This window comes from Melanotaenia boesemani, chromosome 22, assembly GCF_017639745.1.
Source record: "Melanotaenia boesemani isolate fMelBoe1 chromosome 22, fMelBoe1.pri, whole genome shotgun sequence".
Lineage (NCBI taxonomy): Eukaryota > Metazoa > Chordata > Actinopteri > Atheriniformes > Melanotaeniidae > Melanotaenia > Melanotaenia boesemani.
Window position 1 is genome coordinate 16954796 of NC_055703.1, and position 19081 is coordinate 16973876.

The 19081-nt window shown below is 38.3% G+C and overlaps 1 protein-coding gene across 8 annotated transcripts in view; it reads right to left on the reverse strand.

The window, feature by feature from the left end:
- Positions 1 to 19081, reverse strand: part of otofa (otoferlin a) — an 81944-nt gene that overhangs the window by 8679 nt on the left and 54184 nt on the right. For 2 of the 8 annotated variants that reach the window (XM_041976231.1, XM_041976234.1), the window contains exons 7-43: positions 18845 to 18971; positions 18502 to 18556; positions 17264 to 17395; positions 15710 to 15772; positions 15330 to 15414; positions 15078 to 15237; positions 14524 to 14710; positions 13020 to 13206; positions 12334 to 12557; positions 11582 to 11690; positions 11259 to 11445; positions 10992 to 11112; positions 10662 to 10762; positions 10237 to 10327; positions 9708 to 9824; positions 9439 to 9591; positions 8836 to 9028; positions 8337 to 8461; positions 8122 to 8256; positions 7468 to 7629; positions 7062 to 7133; positions 6706 to 6825; positions 6469 to 6630; positions 5193 to 5355; positions 4259 to 4425; positions 4032 to 4061; positions 3783 to 3920; positions 3614 to 3689; positions 2993 to 3135; positions 2764 to 2898; positions 2530 to 2667; positions 2306 to 2433; positions 1895 to 2065; positions 1504 to 1664; positions 1164 to 1306; positions 1005 to 1093; positions 617 to 715 (exon numbers count right to left, since the gene is read on the reverse strand). In XM_041976231.1, coding sequence (XP_041832165.1) covers positions 617 to 715; positions 1005 to 1093; positions 1164 to 1306; positions 1504 to 1664; positions 1895 to 2065; positions 2306 to 2433; positions 2530 to 2667; positions 2764 to 2898; positions 2993 to 3135; positions 3614 to 3689; positions 3783 to 3920; positions 4032 to 4061; positions 4259 to 4425; positions 5193 to 5355; positions 6469 to 6630; positions 6706 to 6825; positions 7062 to 7133; positions 7468 to 7629; positions 8122 to 8256; positions 8337 to 8461; positions 8836 to 9028; positions 9439 to 9591; positions 9708 to 9824; positions 10237 to 10327; positions 10662 to 10762; positions 10992 to 11112; positions 11259 to 11445; positions 11582 to 11690; positions 12334 to 12557; positions 13020 to 13206; positions 14524 to 14710; positions 15078 to 15237; positions 15330 to 15414; positions 15710 to 15772; positions 17264 to 17395; positions 18502 to 18556; positions 18845 to 18971 — 4849 coding nt within the window. The other 6 variants (XM_041976232.1, XM_041976233.1, XM_041976237.1 and 3 more) reach the window with 4 other exon arrangements.

Below are 19081 nucleotides of genomic sequence, written 5' to 3' on the forward strand. Positions count from 1 at the left end.
TATTACTTAAAAAGATGATCTGTGTAAAGGAAGAAGCAAAGTGGGCAACAAATATTTATGTGGACTGATTCTACTAGTCTCAAGTTATATACAGTCTGTAGTTTGGTCCTGACTGTATGAGTTTTTAATTAAGCTTTTGTTTTCAGTGTGCTGATTGCAAGGTGTAAGACAAGCAAGGTTGCGTGCTGGATGAAAACGGTTAAAATGGAAAGTCACAAAAAAATTACTCAAGGGGCTTCAGGAGGAGGAAAGCAAGGGATTTGTACGAGCCATGCGATGGAATCGTGTGTTTACCCCCTGACATAGATGTCAGACATCTTCTCTCCTGTCATGAAAGCATCGTCCTCTAGAATTACGTCATCAGTGTTCCAAATAATAACACGAAGCTCAAAGCTAGACACCAGCAGAGCATTGACCGGAGAAGAGAGAAAGGACGACAGACAAGAGACAGGAGACACACCACAAACACGAAGACGTGACACAAACACGCACACAGAAAAAGAAAAAAATGGAAACAAAACAAAACAAAAAAAATAATGATTAACTGCAAAAAAAATTTCACACACAGCTCACACCCACAGGATAAGGCTTGGCTGCCTCGTCCCGCTGTACCTACCCCCTGACAAATATGTCACTGGACTTTTCCCCAGTGAAGTAATCATCGTCCTCCAGTATTACTTCGTCAGTATTCCAAATAATCACCCTGAGCTCATATCTGGTAAGGGGGGGAGGAGGAAGGAACACATACACATTCATAGTTGCACTTATGTTCAGCTTTAAAATATATTTAGGAGTCTGTATTTGGCATTAGCCAGTTAAGCTAGACTCACCATAATATAACCTGGGAATAAAACTACATATTCTGTTGAGAAAGGTTTAGAGACTTTGAAAGCAATAAAAAACATTTATTTACCTCTGATTTTACTTCGATTTATAATTTTCCATAAATAGAAAAGCATAATAATCAAGGTAAGATTTGCTTAATTTATCCCATTTGAATGTACCTCTTTGGTTTCCGTGGTGATATGTCAATAGCAGGTCCAGGAGCAGGCACATCCATAGGAAACATGTCCACCCACATCTCAATGCGTCCCTGAGAATAAAATATGGGTATAACTATCTGACTGCTTTGTTTTATGAACCCAAAGGTGGCTCTTTCTTACCTGTTCGATTCCAGGTTTGTCAGGGTTCAGCAGGGGTCTGGTCTCCACGTGTTCAGGAATAAGCTTGCATCCAACTCTGGGGATCTCTTCCCAGTGGTTTAACACTGTCAGGGCTAAATGTTCCTCAGTCTGTTTCTTCAGACCTGCAAGATCAATACACAAAAAGCAAAACATCTAAGTTATTATTGGTAAAATATGCAATAACTCTTTTACAGATCAGAATATATTAATCACTTGTACATTATGCAGGACATTGTTGTCATAGTAAATCATTTAGACATTAAAACGTAATGCAGGACTTTTCACAGAAGATTTCACAGTTAGAAAAATGCAGCCTTACCGTTTTCATCCTCGATTTCTGTTGGTCCCATAAAGATTCGATTTGCCACTTTGACCTTGCCTCCCGGCCCATACTGGGGTCCATCAATCTTACTTTCCTTACAGAGCTTAGCCAGGATCTGACTGGGTTTCATAGGGTCCCTCCAAATATTGTATCCATGGCTAACAATTGAAAATTGAGATTTTACCAAAATGTAAATGCTTAATCAGCTGCTGTCAAATTAAGGACACTTTTGAAATGACATGATTCTAACATGCATTTTTGTCTTTTATGTAAATTATTTTAGTGTTTTCTTCTAACTTTAAAACATTAAAGCCAGAAATTAAGTTTCATATGGAAACTTTACAACTAGACCAATAACTTGTAAAGCACAAGAGATGCATTTGCTTACAGAGAGTAGTTGGATGAAATGCCACACGTGGCTCTGAATTTGCTGTAAAACCGATTCTCCAAATCAATCTTTGTTTCTCCGATTAGGTCATCTGTGCCGACCAGATCCCAGTCATACACAGACACCGTTAGCATCGACTCCATGGGGAATGTGGCCTCAATGTCAAATGATCTGAGTACAGTCAAACAGAGCCAATCACACCGTGCAACAAATTCAAAGTCCTTCTAAATATTGCAGCAGAAAAATATAAACACAACATTTACATTTTTCTACATTTCATAATTGGTATTTATTGTAAGTTTCATGGCAGAATGACAATGAACACCACTTCCAAAAAAGTATACAATTTAACTTGTACAAACACATCACAGACTGATTAAGCTGAATACAGAGCAGCTTTTCTGAACTCACTTGCCAAAGACAGGATTGAGCTGCTTGGAGATGTAGTTCTCTTTGTCCTTGACCTCTGACTTGCCCAGCTTTATGACGACGTATGGATCAGCCTTCCCATTGATATCAGCAGGATGAAGGTCAGTGGCCTGAGAACAAGATGAAGACATTGATTTCAGATCTTCTTTCATCTTCCTACTATTTTTGACTACTGGATTGACTTTAACATCAAGTATGCCACCCACCCTGACCACATAGACACGGACAAGGACGTTAATTGGATCATTATGTGGAATGCTTTGGAACATCCCCATATTTGGATCATATCCTGCTTCTCTTGTGATCTCCTCAGACAGAGGTAGCTTGTACATACATAAGGACCCCTGGATTCCACAAAAAAAGGAAAAAGCATACTTGTATGACACATTGTTTGTTAGCTCTTGTAACCTTTTAAATGTTCTTTCTGGGTGTCTTCCAACCTTAAATCGGCCAACAATCCTGTCATCATCCAGAGCGTGTTCGTCATCATCGCCGGCCTTTCCTCTGTACAAGTTGAACGAATGAAGCCAGTCTTCAAAATGACCAAACTCGCTCTCCAGCTCCTTGTTGTACACCTGCATAAGTCAGCCAGTACAAAAGATATGAGGTCACTGGATAATTTCTGTGTACTGAATGGCTTTGATCAACCATGCTGCGAAACAAACTCACCACCAGCTCGTCCACTTTTGCTTTGATTGGTCGTTTCTCTGATCCCTCTGCATTCTGACCCCTCTTCTTATCCTTGGAGCTCTTCTTCTCTTTGCTCTTCTCCTTCATCTTGGAGCCTTTCAGAAGGTCATCAGGTTTGATATCTGATCAGAGGAGTTAATGGAGGAGGACAAGGGAGGGTCGGAGATATTGGACGCAACATGACAGCATGTTACATGAAAGCTGACAGGGCTGTATATCAGGTTCCCCTGAAATCATCTGGTCAAATATGCAGACATCGATTCATTCAGCATGTCTGAATCAGTCAACTTTCATCTTGGTTGCTGAGTTTGAAGCTCATGCTAATGTATAAAAAATGAATATTACAATGTTTATCATGTTTGGAAGCACAAATAAAACATGGATACATGGAATGAAGGAGTGGGACATCTTCAAGCATGTACAACGCTTGCATCCTTACAAACTGTTATAAACCAAATTATTATATCATTATTATGTACACATTTGCAGAATAACTTTAGAACCCACATTAGAGATTTATTTCTCTAAAAATAATAAAACTGGCAGAGAGAAAGAGGGTCATGCTGGCAACAAGACGGCTAATTTAGTGGCGTTCAGTACCTGCGGTCTCAGCTGCTATCTCAAGGTCTTCTCTCTCCTCTGCTTCTGCCTGAGCTGCCTCCTGGGCTCTGAGGGTCTGACAGACCAGACAAGAAAATTCAGAGTTAAAGTGCAAGAACAATCCTGAGAGATCTACAAAACCATGCAAGGAAGAACATAGAGGCTGTACCTCCTTCAGTGTCTCTATTGAAGCAAAATATTTGGACCACCAGTCCAGCACACGCTCGTCTGTCTCTTCCTCTTCCTCTATGGCACCCTTCTTCTTCTTTTTTTTCTTCTTTTTTTCTTTGTCACTCTCTTCATCAGTCTGTTAAAAAAGGCACAGATGCAAAGGTTGTTAAAAAGGTCCTTATTTTTCATTCATCATTACACACCTGTACACATATTAACTAGTAAATATCTTCTTGAGTTTACTCACCATGTCAACTTTCACAACAGCATCAGACATCTATGACAGAGGGCGTTACATAAAACAACACAAGGGTTAATACGAACAATGGATGGTGCAGGTGAGAGAGGCACAAATACAGAGGCAGGTACACTAAAAAGGGCTGGACAGGAAGCAGGGCTACTAAGTCCAGATATATAAACAGCATTGTATACAGTATAAACGCACAGTCAAAGAAAAAGCCATTAAAAGCTTACAGCATCTAACTTGACGACCGTTTCCATTTTTCGGATGGGAGGCTCTGAGTCCAAGTTGACAATGATGTCACCTGCGGGGCGAGAGAAGGTGCGGGAAGAAAGGCTGGGTGAGGAGCGAGGCTGGGAGCCGCCATTGGTTAGGACCATGTAGCCATTCATTAGCTTAGCTGGGGTGAAGCCGAAGGTTAAAGACAGCAGCAGCGGGCAACAGGGGAGGAAAGAACAGCCGTGGAAATGCAAGAGAGGAAAAGATGGAAAAAGGATGCAGAAGGTGGTCAGGGCAAAGAGTAAGCGAAGAAATTAGCAGAGTTAATAAGGCAGAACAAGTCTTGTTTAGGGACCAGAGAGAAGAAACAAACTTACATTTACCTACCTACGTCTAGATAAGAAGTAGGTAACTGTACATTTTGAACCCTTGTTGCCATCATATTATCATTTTAACACCTAAAAGAGCAGAACAAAGCCTAAAAACAGCAGACTCTGGTCTGTTATGACCCTCCTAGACAGTTTGAATCCTCAATTAAGGACTAATCAAGGAAAAGTTATGCACCTTTTATGTGAAATAGACTTCCACAGATCTGTAGATCTGCTGAAACTCTTGTGCATGGTAAATTAAATATCAAAAATTTTTTTTTTAACCAGTGGTTAATTTATCTATGCGCTGCTTGTTTTTATCTAGGGATAATTTGTGTAATTGGTTTATTACATGCCACAGAAATTCCTACATCATTTTGCACTCAAGCATTTGACAACACTGACAAGATGATGGGTTTAACTTTGAAGCCTTTGTGCGACAGCAGTAAGATCTCTTTTTAAGAAGCTGAAGCAACTTGTCAATAAATAATTAAATCAAACTTCAAACACATCATTTCACAACTCATAGACTCATCAGTAATGAATGAATATGTTCTATCAGACTGTGGAGTTTAAGCACCTGCAGTGGTCCAGTTATTGGACGTCTTATCTGGAGGACTGTAGATAAAACGTCTCAGGCTAGTAACAGCATGGGACCCCACTAGGATGTAGCGGCCGAATGCTCTGCAGTCCACCACTCGGATATTAAGAGGAGGATGAAGTAGCTCATTTTCTGGAAGGTCCTGTGGTACAAAAAAGGGAAAGGAAAAAAAAAGCTTTTTTTTCTTTGAAATCCAATCCAATTTATTTTAAAAAAGCATTTTAAACAACCAGTATTTGTACCAAAATGCTGTACAATTATTAAAATAATGGAGTAATTATTATTGTCTATGCAAGTTATTCCAATTCAGGGTCGCAGAGAAGCTGGAGTCTATCCCAGCAATTAGAAGGGCACACAATAGGAGAGGTTGCTAGTCCGTTGTATGGCCAACAGAGAGAGACAAACAGCTACTCGTACTCACATTCACTCCTAGGGAGAATTTAGAGTGACCAATTAACCCGCATTTCTTTGAAATGAAGTACCCAGAAGGAACCAACATACACAGTGAGAACATGCAAACTCCACATGGAAAGTACACTGTTTGATGAGGCTCGAACCAGCAACCTTCTTGCTGTGAGGCTGTGGTGCTAACCACCACACCACCGTGCAGCCCTATAGGACTAAACAAATAAAGATAAAATACACTAAGAAAAATAAAATCCAGGATGAGAATGTACATACACATTTATACACACACAAACATAACAATATACACACACCATACAAATAGTTGCACATTAAAAAAAAAACCTGGTGAGAACAAGTGTGCTTTTAAAAGAGATTTGAAAATAAGCAGTGAAGAGGGGGGAGCAGTGAGAAGACCTTAGGGGCTGCGGAGGGACATAAGGCTAAAGCAACTCTGACAGGTAGACTCGAGCAAGGCTTCATTGACAGTAAAAGCAGAATTTTAAAATTGATTCTATACTGCACAGGGAGCCAGTGAAGGGAAGAGAAAACTGGGGAAATGTGCTCATGTCTGTGCGCCCCAGGTAACAGATGAGTAGCAGCACTCTGGACCAGCTGTAGGCTAGAAATGAAGATCTGGTTAACAAGAAGAGCTTTACAGTAATCCAGGTGGGTTGTGACAAAGACATGAATTATATTTTCCAAGTCCTTTCATGAGTCCTTTTAGAACTAAAAGAAGCCCTTTGGTTCCATAGAGCTGATGTGAGTGAGTGGAATGATAGTAGGTATATAAAATATCTTAAGCGCAGTTTTCTAGCAGAATAAATATAAAGTGGACTAGTGCACTTACCACCTCAAACCATTTCACCAGGGTACTGAAGTTGGGATTCTTCTTGTAGTTCTGAATGAGGGCCGATTGAACCCCACGACCTGCACACTCTATGTCTACACGGGGTCGATCCACCTGTGCTAAGTTGATCCTCTTCAGGTCCCTTAATCCCCAGAACAAAACCTGTACCATAAGAGAAAGCTGCTGTAACACAGCGGGATCTCGAGAGAAGAAAACACAGCAGCAGATAAAATTCACCTCTATGCGGTAGCGACTCAGAACAGGTCGGATGCCCAGCGGGACAGGCAGGATGGGTCCACGCTCTGAGTCTGTTGGTCCTTCGAGTGGGGGAAGGTCAGCCCTGCCTCCTGGACCAATCTAAGACAGGAAACCAGGATGACAATACATATGAGAGCACCTCATCAAATTTATTTTCTACAATCCTAATATTTCTGCTAATTTTATTTTGCTTAGTGTAGCAACTTTAAAAAGCATGTGCAGAAATCAATCATGTTAGCAGATAAAAAAGAAGACATCTGTTGTAGTGCTAACACTGAAAACAGCGTCGCATAAGAACAAGAAAAAGTGGGATGAAAGGAGGATGAAAAGAAAACCTTTATTTGTGGAACAGCAAAGTTATGGACAGCGATAAGAGCACGCCTGATCTCTTCAGCGTCAAAGGGTATCTGTTGGTAGCAGGAGGACAAAGACAGAGAAAATGGCTTTTTAAAGGTGGGAAAATGTAAATTTAAGTGGAGGTGAAGAAAGAGATAAAGGGAGAAAAAACAGATTTCTTAATCTTATGAGAAGAGAGGATTTAAGCAGTGATGATGCCAAGACCAGAAAGCCCAATTAATGAAATAGAAAAGAAAAGCTAGTTTGAATGTGCAAGAGATGAAGCAAAAGAAAATCTCTTTCTTTTAACCTATGATGCTAAAAACCTTTAAGAGAACCAGTGATTTTTTTCCACTTGTAGCTCAACAATCAATATATTCATGAGTGCTGTCTTGCATATGTTACCTGTAGTAACTCAAAGGCGGCCAGCAGCTCCCCAGCAGTGCAGTTCCCTCTGTATATTTGGTAGTACTCCAGCTGTGGTGGAAATCTTGGGGGGCTGTAATGCTCATCACACATCTTGATGGTGGGCTTTGCAAATGTCCGACCTATGAACTCTGCTTTACCCTGTGCACCACAATGAGTGACAACCACGAGGCAAGACAATGAAGGAATAAGGGAAGGGGTTAGACACAGATGTGGGGAGTGCAGTTACAAGAACAACCACTTGATGTCAGTATTGTTCAAAGTGGTTGAAGAGTTAAAAAAAAAAAGTATAATTTATGAAAAAATCTCAGGGCGATCTGAGGAAGTTTCATCATTAGCACTCTTTGAAGTATACCTGCTGCTGCAAAGGGAGACATGGTGCAAGCAAGTTTTTCTAAATATTAATTAAAAATAAATAAGTTAAGTTAAAAAAAAAAAAAAAACTGTAGCAAAGTTTTCACACTCTGTTCAGCCAGCATGAGTGAGGTCCAAAATCATGTGAAGGGCAGCGTGGAAAAGACAGACAATAAGAACATGAAGGATGGGAAAGCAAAGCACATTTGCCTTTAATAGCACACACTAAACTGTTTAACAAGTACTTTCTATGTGCTGCACTGTTTCACAGGATCCTACCACAGTGTCCTGGTCATAGAGCTCAACCACAATGATTGGAGGGTCATCTCTCAGCTCACTGGCCTCCCCGAACAGCTCTACATCATCAAACACCAGCAGCTGGTCCCACGTGGGACAAAGAGTCTCACTGAGAACCTGTGATACATACACACATCAACTCAGTTTACATTCAATCACATGCAAACACAGCTTATACACGTACACATTCCTGTTACCTCAGTAACTTGGCTGTGTGTGGAGAAGAAGACTCGAGCAAAGGGGTCGGAAAGCCCACTGTTGTCGGCAGCGAACAGACTTCGGGCCTGGTACATGTGCGCTCTCAGCTGAAACACCTGCTTCACTGTTGGGCACACAAACAGACAAGTGTTACATCATTCTTACAAAGTAAACATGATCAATAGTGATTAAATGTTGACATCTAAGTGAGTTTGTTTGTGTTTTGCCCATCATTGATTTTAGAGGTTAAAACGTAAATGTAAATCAAGAGAAAGCCTAAAGCAAAGCTTCAGCAATAAAAAACACAAGTATGGAAGAGCTTCTTGTCACATAGATTTGCACTACAGTACAGAACGCTTTAATAATCCTTCCATCACAGATTAGGCATCAATCAATGATCATGCTTGGAAGTATTGACTGAAAAGCTGTTTGACACACACACAGCTGCTAATAGTTTGAATCAGCTACTCAGCTGTGCTCACAGTAAGAAGTACTTACTGTTGTAGACGAGACAGACAGGGGGGCTGGAGTGAAGACCAGGACCTGTTTGCGAGGCTTTAATCTCTTCAAAACCATTTGGGAGTCCACTAAGGAAATCCTTCCGTTGTTTGTTAAGGCCCAGCCACAGATACAACTCCAGCTTAGCTTGAACCGTCCAGCCTGCAGGACCGAATCCTTTCTTTCCAGGCAGCTGCAGAGAGGTTACAACAGACATAAAAGATGTGAAGAACTTTCTAAAACACTAGGATTAACACTACAACATTAAAAAGAAAGAATGAAAGAAAAAAACAGTACATCTGATGACTGAAGAGCAATCAAAAGATAGCTATACATCCACAAGTCCTTGCTTTTTAAGCCAGTCACAGCATTATGAAGAAAATGTTTCATCACTGCCCAGTCTATACATTTTAAGTAGCTGCCAAAAATGTGCAATACTATTCACCATAAAATATTTCAACACTGTATTTTCATCTTTACTATTCACTACTTCTGTTCATTTCATGGTTTAAGTATAGTCATGAGAATATCTGCAGGTCTCTGAAAGTTCCAGCAAACAAATAAGTTATGACTCAGATAAAAGTAGAGGAAAGAGGACTGTACCTTGAGGAAGACAGCTTTGACTTTTCCACAGTCTTTGCCAGTTTCCTCATCCACGATGGAGTACAGGATGTCTTTGGAAGGAATCCGCGCATAAGCGATGCGCTTGTTGTTGCTCATCATCCAGATGAAAACATCTGGGATGCTGTGCTGAGGCTGGACAAAAAAGAAATAAGTACTCTTCAGTCCTTTCCTCGCAAGTATTATAAACACGACACACTATTTCTGCTACATGTGGTTCAGTTTTGCATCACATAGAACTGAATTACTACCTCGTCAGCCAGAAAACGGATCCTTTGCAGGAAGTTCTGCGCCATCTTGAGCTTGTCCTTGATTGTGTTTTTCTTTACCTGGGTACGGATCTGTTTGGCCTGCTGACCCATGCTGTCCTGCAGGGAAGATATACTGCTTTTCAATCAGTACTTCCAAGCACGATCATTCATTGATATACTGCTTATTCTTCATCTTGAAAGTTTTTGTCTTTCTACCACTGATGCACTGTTCAAAATGCAACCTTGCTAAATTTCCTCTAGATGCAAAATAAAAGTTAACCTGAAGTCTACTACAAACCATTCAACCAGATGAATTACAATTATATGCAAATTTGCTGAAAGTTCTAATAATAATTATGTGTTTCAGAAAGAGCTTTCCTTGTTTGACATTTATAACAACTCTACTCCATTTATTAACTACATCACTGAGATTAACAACTGAGTAGTTGCCTAACTGATGCACTAATTCAGACCTCAGTATTTCTTTATACTCCTCTAGCCACTTCACTTTAAGAAACATGAATCGTACCATCTCCCTCATGCAGGATTTGAGCCGTTCTCGATCAAGTTTGGTTCTGCCTGACTGGTTCACATCCTTGTTGGCTAGTGTCACAAACCGACTGCAAAGAGGAAAATATTATTCTGTCTCAAAATAAATATTTTGAGACATATTTTGTGGTTTAACAGTAACAGAGTGGTGGCCATTGCACATGAAAACATTAGACTGACCTGACGCTTTCATTCGTAAATCCACCACAAGATCATTAAGGGATAAATAAGAACCATAAGGAGACTGCAGGTTGCTTACACTATGACACTCATAAAGACTTTAATGAAGTGAAGGGATCACGGCTAACCAACTGTCTTTGTTATGAGACGTCAGAGACAAAATGTGGGTATTGTCACTTATTATTAACCAGACACCATAACACAATAGAAATGAATTATATTTACCTGCAGCTGACACTGAGCTCCTCCAGTACTCCCCTGAGTCTGCGCTCTGGAAAGGCCTTCTCTGTTTTAATAATCTCTTGAACATCATTCAAACCCTCCTCCTGTCAGCACACACAAAAAAATACAACTTATAATATGTCAAGTTTTCAGTAGTACTCATGCATTTGTGTCCAAAACATCTGCTGCAAGAGTCATATGCCATTCATTTATTATCGTTACTAATCTAAACAGACCAAAACTAAACAGATCCACATTGTAAATATAATACCTGGTTGTTATTAAGTATTTGTTTGCATGTTAGCATTGCACTGATATAGTGTAATTACTGACCAGCTTGTCTGCTATCTTGTCCATCATATTAGAATTGTAAAGTCGTCTTCTCTGGTCCTGCCACCAGCTCTTAATATAGACACATGGCTTCTTTTCAAAATAGGGGAGATGGAAGTAGTTTCTGTAAAGTTGAATTAAGATCAAACCACATTTTAAAAGTAGTTTGACTCCTCTCAAGGCTCATTACAGTCAGCAGTACAATGTTTTCCTGAATTTTTCTCAGTTTCATTATATTAAGACAAAGTCATGAACTCCTTGACCCCTGACCTGTCGGTGATGACAGGCTTCATGAGAGGTGTTGAGGAGACTGAGACAAATTCCCCATCCTCGTCCGCCTCGTCCTCGCTGGAATTGTGGATCAACTCACTCTCCTCCTCTTCATTCTCCCCATCTTTCTTTTTTTTCTTTGTTGAGGATGATTTGCTCACTCCATCTATCTGGTTGCCATAGTTACCTGTTGAATGAGCGTTACAGAGAGTGCACATGGTTACAGCAGCTATTGATTTCTGTTCGCTGTCACATTTCTTTGTCATGTGTGGTGACTTGTGGTATGCAGGTCAATAGTGAAGTCAAGAAAAAATTGTAATTACCTATTGTGATTTCAAAACTGATCGCCTTGTCACCAATCTTCCTGTCGATCATGGTGGCCTCCAGGAAGGAGCCAAAGAGGAAGAACTCTTCCATTTTTCCCGTTGCGCTCTGATGGACAGATAAGCCCAATATTAAAAAAAAAAAAAGATGGTTTGTTTGTTATTAACTACATAAATAAAATCAACCTGCCCCTTCCTGAATTACTAAGCTACTTTAATTTAGTGTTCAAAGTACATTAATTTGCACCACATATATTTTTTAAAATTGTTATTTCTTTAAAAATATTTATATATAATAATCCGTTTGATTGACACAATACTAAGTTTGGGGCAATATTATACTGTATGATGCTTCAAGTATGGCAGAGATGTTGCTGCAGTGGTCCTGATTCGAGTCATCTCACTAAATTTAATGTCTAAATAATTCATAACTAATGATTCATACAACACATTTTATGTTATAAATAAAAAGGCTTAAAGCCAGTTTCAGAATTTACATTGAGTTGTTACTTTTCCTTAAATGAGCAATCTGTCAAACTCACTGAATATCTCAGGGCGGGCATTTACAACATGCCAATAATCAATGTTTCTGATTTCCCTGATGAGCCGTTAACATGTGTACCAATGCAACAGCATTATCAGTGTTTACTGCTCAAAATAACAGTTTATGTTTTGTTAATAGTGCCGAGTCCACCATGCTCAAACAGATTCACTAAATAGCTGCCCAGCAATACCAGCGTGTCCAGCATTACCTCTGAGATGTTGGAGACAGTCTCTGCTTGAACCTCAGTGGAGCTGATGATCTCAGGTGAAGTGGTGTCCAGAATCTCCACAGCTACAGAAAGCAGGAGGCGTGCTCTGAAGGAAACTCCTTCTCCAAGTCCATCATTCAGGTCCTGATGCTCGTCCATCAGCGTGTACTGACGGGTGGAGCCATACATGTTGACCCAGGCTGGGCCCAGTGTCGGCAAAAAACCTAATGAAATTTAAGAGGAAATAGAAATATGTGAAGGATGTTTTATTTATTGCTTTGTTTTGTTTTTTTTGTTTTTTGTAATTCTTGTTCTTTCATGTTATTTAAAGTCATTTAGAGAGTCTAAACCAATGGTATCCTTATCTAACGAAGACAGAAATAATGATTCAGTTAAACTTCATGAAGGAAACTTCTTTCTAATGTTAAGAATTATTATGTCTCAGTTTTACATACGCTAATTTATGTGTGTATACAATATTTGACAGTTTGAATACCACTAAACTGAAGCAGACATTGGAAGAGGGTCAAAGGGGTCATGACTCCATTCACAAGTTACACAGCCAATTACTAAATGCAGTAAAACACTTGTTATCTCGTTAAGACAAATAATTAATGCACTGGACAACTAATCATTGCTAGTAAGACAAACTGCCTCCATGCTGCCCTTTGAGTTTTGACCAATACCTTTATCACCATCATTTGATATCTTGCGTAGATCAATGAAGTGGGTTCCTATAGCAACATCGTTGACCTTATCCGAGTCTCGTATTTGGACCTTGATTCTTTTGCAGAGAGGAGGGAACAGCTCGGTAAAGATGACCTGCTCATTCCAGATTGGTTCATAGCTGCTCTTCTGGACTGATGTCTTTCCCTGAAAACACAAAAAGCAAGAATAACACTGAACTTGTAGAGGCAGAAAAATGAATTCATTTGTAGTTCATGGTCATCGGCATTAGCCACTGTATTGTGCTTGAACATCGATATCCAAATCCAAAATAATCATAATCAAAGCTGAAACTAAGAGCCCTCAAAGCATTTCATGGAGCTCATTGTCTTTGGAAAACTGGAACAATATGGACCTATCCCTGTCTTTGTGAGAGAAAAAAAGCTTTTATTTATTCACACCATAAAAGAGTAACTATCTTGTCTTTTTTCTTAAAGAAGACATCATATTTGGACCAATAGGATGAGCTTGAGATCTCATTAGACAAAAACATTTACAGAAGTGGAAAATCTTGCTAATTACATGATCATGACATGTGGAAAAAAAAGAAAAGAAAAAAAATAGAACTTGATCATTTCTGAAAGGGAGACTTGGAGTCAGACATCTTTTGGAGTAAGCTCTAAGCAGCCAGCAGTGGAGGTGCACCTTAAGACCTGTACAATGGCTTCACCTCTCATACAGTGACAATATCCATCTTCTACTGTACACATGTTGTTTCATTAAAACATACCAAATCAGTAAGAAATTTGGACATACCTACCCATTTACATTTAGTGGGTAGATGTGTCCAAACATTTCCAGGGGTGGTGTATACTTAGAAAACATCCTCTTTTTGGTCTACTGTTGCCTCTATGTAAGTCTTTAGATGTTCCATGTGACTAACTTAACGGGCGGTTATTGTAAGTTAAAGCTAACATTAAGTTAATACTGTCTTGCACAAAGCTGAGTGATTTACAACAGGATCAAATACCAGGAGAGGTATGTTCAGACATGTGTTTGTTTCTCCAAATACAGAATCCTGCATAAGTTTTGCCTTCCCAAAATAAAGAAAAACAGCTTTCCCTTAAGGTCAGTAGCTTTTTGAGTTAATGCAAGTTTTACACTTCTTACATGCAACATTTCCACCTTCACTGAATATGTGCTATGTGTTACAGATTTCTGACCAGGCAGGTAATAATAGTTATATTATTCATATATATTCTTAATACCAGTTTACATGTTTTGCTGTTAATATTTGCACGTGTGACCTTGCCATAAAATATTTTACCACAAACAAAAACAACATAATTTTACTCTTTTATGAATACATTTGGTTTATATTAGTTTTACATTTTCAGAGTCTTTGCATCTGACAGATATCCACATCTCTACGTATTATCAAACCAGCAGTGTATTTCAGGATAATAGATGGCTGTACATTAAAATGGTCAAAAACAACAGAGGCTAGAATGAGAAGCAAGGTACCTTTTGACCAGCAAATTGCACTTGAACATAGGGGTCCACCAGGTCTCTATTCTCTCCTATGAAGGCCTTTTTCACATTAGCCATGATGGTGGTGTTCATTTTAGGTAGTCCTTCAGCACGATAGATCTTTACATAAAACCTTGCCCACTGTCGCTCTGCTGGTATACCCTCTGGGAGCAACAGATTTCTAAAAAAAAAAAAAAAACAAGAGTAGAAAAGCATGTAAAATAATGTAAGAGGAATATAATTTATGGAAAACGCTTCCAAGAGATATTTGGTAATTATATGAAATACAGAACATGAAAGAGTTTGAAGGATGATATTTGCAACCAAATTCGTTCTGTAACTTTTTTCTGCTGTCTGGTAGTTAAAGGAATCAACTATAGTGTAAAAATACTTTGACTTTTTTTGTTTTTTACATTTTGACATTACAAACATTATAGAGTAATCACAAAAGAAATGCTTTAAAAAAGGATTGCAATCACTGAATACAAATATTTAGCCAGTAATCTATCATTTTCTTAACCTTATCTGGCCTCATAAGAGCTTATTACCCCTCTATGTCATCCTCATCCGTCTCATTGGCTTTGTGTGGGGTCTTGATGTTGTCACCCTTCCCCACCACAGCAATGTCACATTTTATATATCCTTTGCACCCCGCTGTGATATCGTTAGGATCAGACATGATTGCCCATTTGTGGTAAAACTGGTGTTCTGAAACAGATATCAGGAAATTAATACAGATTTATTTAAACAGTTTGATAATTCAGTGATGTAAGAAGTTAAAACTGCAGATGGTATTTTACCAGGCTGGAAGTAAACAGTTCCAACATCCATCTTAAAGGTTCCCACCAACGTCCCACTCCGTAAAAGGTTTTTAGAGTGAATAACCTGATTAGACAAAAGTAAGAAAAATGAAAAGAAGAAAACTTTAAGTTAAACTGTATTAAGTGCGTAAGTCAGTGACTGTGGTGTGGAGATGTAAATATCTGTTTACATGTCAAACAAGGGGCTGCATGTTACCTTAAACATGGAAAATATCAATATCTGCTTTATTTAGTAGTAAAGAGCCATTTAATTTATGCTAAACTGTGAACAGGTCATTTATCAGAAGGTCTGTAAAGGAAACTAAAATATTAAATATTTTTTTGCTGGGTTGTGCATTGTTTTGTTATGTATTACTCACAGAGAGCTTGATGATCTTGTCAAACATGACCTCAGGAGGAACGTGGAAATCGAAGACAAAATACTGCAGAGAGAAAGTGTTTTTAATAAAATGCATTTGCTCATGCCTTCTTAATGCTAAGGAGCAGCATTTAACAAATTACTTCTTCAGATTTGCTTTGGGAGTAAACTGAAATGGTTCTTAGATGATATTAAAGAAAAAAAGAACTCCAACAACACAAGAGATATTTACTAGGGAGGTTGAGCAGAAATGTGATTTTAATACAGGATATCTGATCTGCTGACAACATATGAGCCACTGGGACCCCTAAGATCATCTGGGTCAAGTTTGCTTGATTTGATGATGATAATCTGTTTGTATCATATGTACCTCAAAGTATGTATTCTGTAGTCTGTTTCTCTGTTTAGCTTATTTGGTTCTATTTAATTTAATTTTTTTTTTTTTTATTTATTTTTTTTTATTTTAGTTTTAATTCTCCTTTAATGTTTCTTTTGCACCTTACTGTAATGCTTTTAATGTTTTATGTAAAGGACTTTGTGTTTTCTTGTACATTTAATGTGCTATACAAATAAACCTGTCTTGCCTTGCCTAATATGCAAAATGAGGATATATTTCTTTTCATTTGTGCATCTTGCATGATACACAAAACACTACATAAAAGCATCAAAAGAAGCAACAGCTAAATAATTATGTAGAATTTTGGAATGATATGAAAATAACCATAATATAGCAAACAAACAAACAAACAAACAAACAAACAAACAAACTAAATAAATAAAACAAACAAAAACTTTCAATTAAAACTGGCATTTAAAGACACTCAGTGTCAAAAGATTAGATTATACTTTAAAATATACTAAAAAGCTTTAACACCTCCACATATAATACAGCAGTTTAATCAGTGACCACTACCACTGTCAACCAGTTTTGGATAATTGGATAATTTTTCAGAGAACTACAAAAGTTAAAAACATATCACAGACAAGCAGGAGCCAAGCCAGACCCAATGTGAGGGCAGAAAGTGTTAAGAGACCATCATCTTGATCATTCTGGTTTCCACTTTGTCTGACAGCAGGGGATTTCAGTTCAACAGAAATAATCAATAACAGTCAGTTTCACTGTAGGGCAAAAAAGCTGAACTCTATCCTCAGCTACACTGACTAATTATAATCCTATCCTTACAAAAATCCCCCGGTTTTTAGGAAAACTATAAACTTGGCGTGTTACAGTAGGTGCACAGCAGTTTTCTGGAAAACAATAACAATGTTGTGCTGTCAGGAAACTAAATGAAACATCTCCTGTATTACAACTAATGTTCACTTTCCATGTCCATATGGTTTATAAGTCTTTATCACTGTGACAAAAAAAAGAGCTACAAAATTTTAAAGTTTATATAATAAGAATATAAAGTAATTTTATCAGTTAAACATTCTTCAGGGCCTAAACAACAACAGGACAAAGAAAGGAAAAGCTTCACATTGTATCTGTGCTGTGAAATTTAATGTTTGTAATTTAGTTAGGATGATAAATGAAACAAGTTAAAAAAGCTCCAACCTCATTGTAGTATGGACAGTTGGTGGACTCCTTCATTGACGTATACTTCTTGTCATCTCCAATTTCCACACACACCACGGGGTCCATGTTGAGGCCTATTAGCTGTCGAGCCTCAATAACTGTGATGGAGATCTGACGGGAGACATCAATTCATCAGATCTGACTCTAAACCTTTAAACCAACTGAATTTCTCCCAACAATAAGTCATCAATACAATCATGATAAATCGTTCAGCTGCTCAGTCATTAGCCTGAGTAGTCATGCTGGGAATTCTTGCACCATTAAGTGATCCAAATCATTTCATTCACTTCAGCCATGACAGACAGCTCTCTGTGTTACTAAATGGGTTTTCGTTTTGTCACACTGATGGCTTTTAAAAGTTGCTCATTTATCAATGTTTTGACCATTGACAAATATGTATACGTACACAATAAATGGCATGCAATTCCCCATACATCAGTTCCAAAGGCTTTCTGTATTTTTTCTTGAGACTATCACTTATCTGTGCTATGACTAACTTTGATTCTCTATCTCATAATATATGTATGTGCTCCATATAAATATACTATTAAAAGCCATGTCAGTCCCTTACAGTAGGTTGCACTTTTGACTGTATACAGTAAAAGTAGGAAAAAATAGACTAGAAAATTAGCAGAAAGACACAATAAATTCATGCTCATATATGCTACTAACAGCAGTTTCTGGGAAGATCAGTGCACTTAAGACTATGTAGAAAAGTACTGTTGACTTTCACCATGTGGTGCAGATCATGGTTTTTCATGCCTTCCTGATTATTGTTGTTGATGTCTGATGTCTACTTGTACACAATGCTGTGGTTAAATTTCCATTATCAGCTGATGTGGAATGCTGCATGGAACAACAGTGGTGGGTCTTTGAACTATTTTTGAATCAGTGGCGCAAAGGCTCATGGGAATGTTAATGTGACCGTCATTAATTTAATGATGATTTGACTAGTCAGCTGTTTTATCATGAGTATGTGTTGTGAGGTTTTCAATGCCTCTAAGGGTGAGTGTTTTAATTGCATTAATGATATGACAAAAGTGTCTCCTTCAGTAAGTGATATTAGCTCATGTTCAACAGTAAACACTTGTAGAAAGACTGTTTATTGTAGATTGTGGAGATGTCGTTTGAGTCATTCTTTTAACAGTGTAAAAGTGTCATTGCATTAACAAACTGGCCTTACATGTACTCACGCTTATCAAACACCTGATAATCACCTGATAGTCCACTGGTCTTCCTGAGCTGGGTTCCATCTTGATATCTGGCTTTGACCTAACAAAATACAACAGTAATTTCCCTACAGTAGGTTAACACACAACATTTTCTGGTACTCTACCAGGGAATTATATGGACACAAATCTATTTCTAGGTTTAATTTCTAATGAGGTCTGTGGTTATATTATACTTAATGTGATTATGTCTGAGGTGTGCACTGCTGACAAATGGCATTAAAGGGCCCCTGAACTGGTTTTCAGTTATTACAATAAAGGAAGTATTGTAGACATATAGTTGTTTGCTCATTTGAGCTTGTGTAAGTATGTGTGTGTCACTGTGTAAGACCTTTTGTTGGAAACATTGGTGGTGACAGCAGTCACAGAGGCCAAAGAGATAGTGTCTGGGTCTAATGTCCCGGCAAGACGAATAGCTTTCTTGTCCAGATCTTCCATGTCCAGGATAGCTGGCTCATCTGCTAAAATCACCCAGAAGAATAAATTAACAAACGCTACTATGAGGATTCATAAGAGTTAACAAACATATTGAACTTCCTCATCAGGTTTAATTTATGAGAGATTTAGA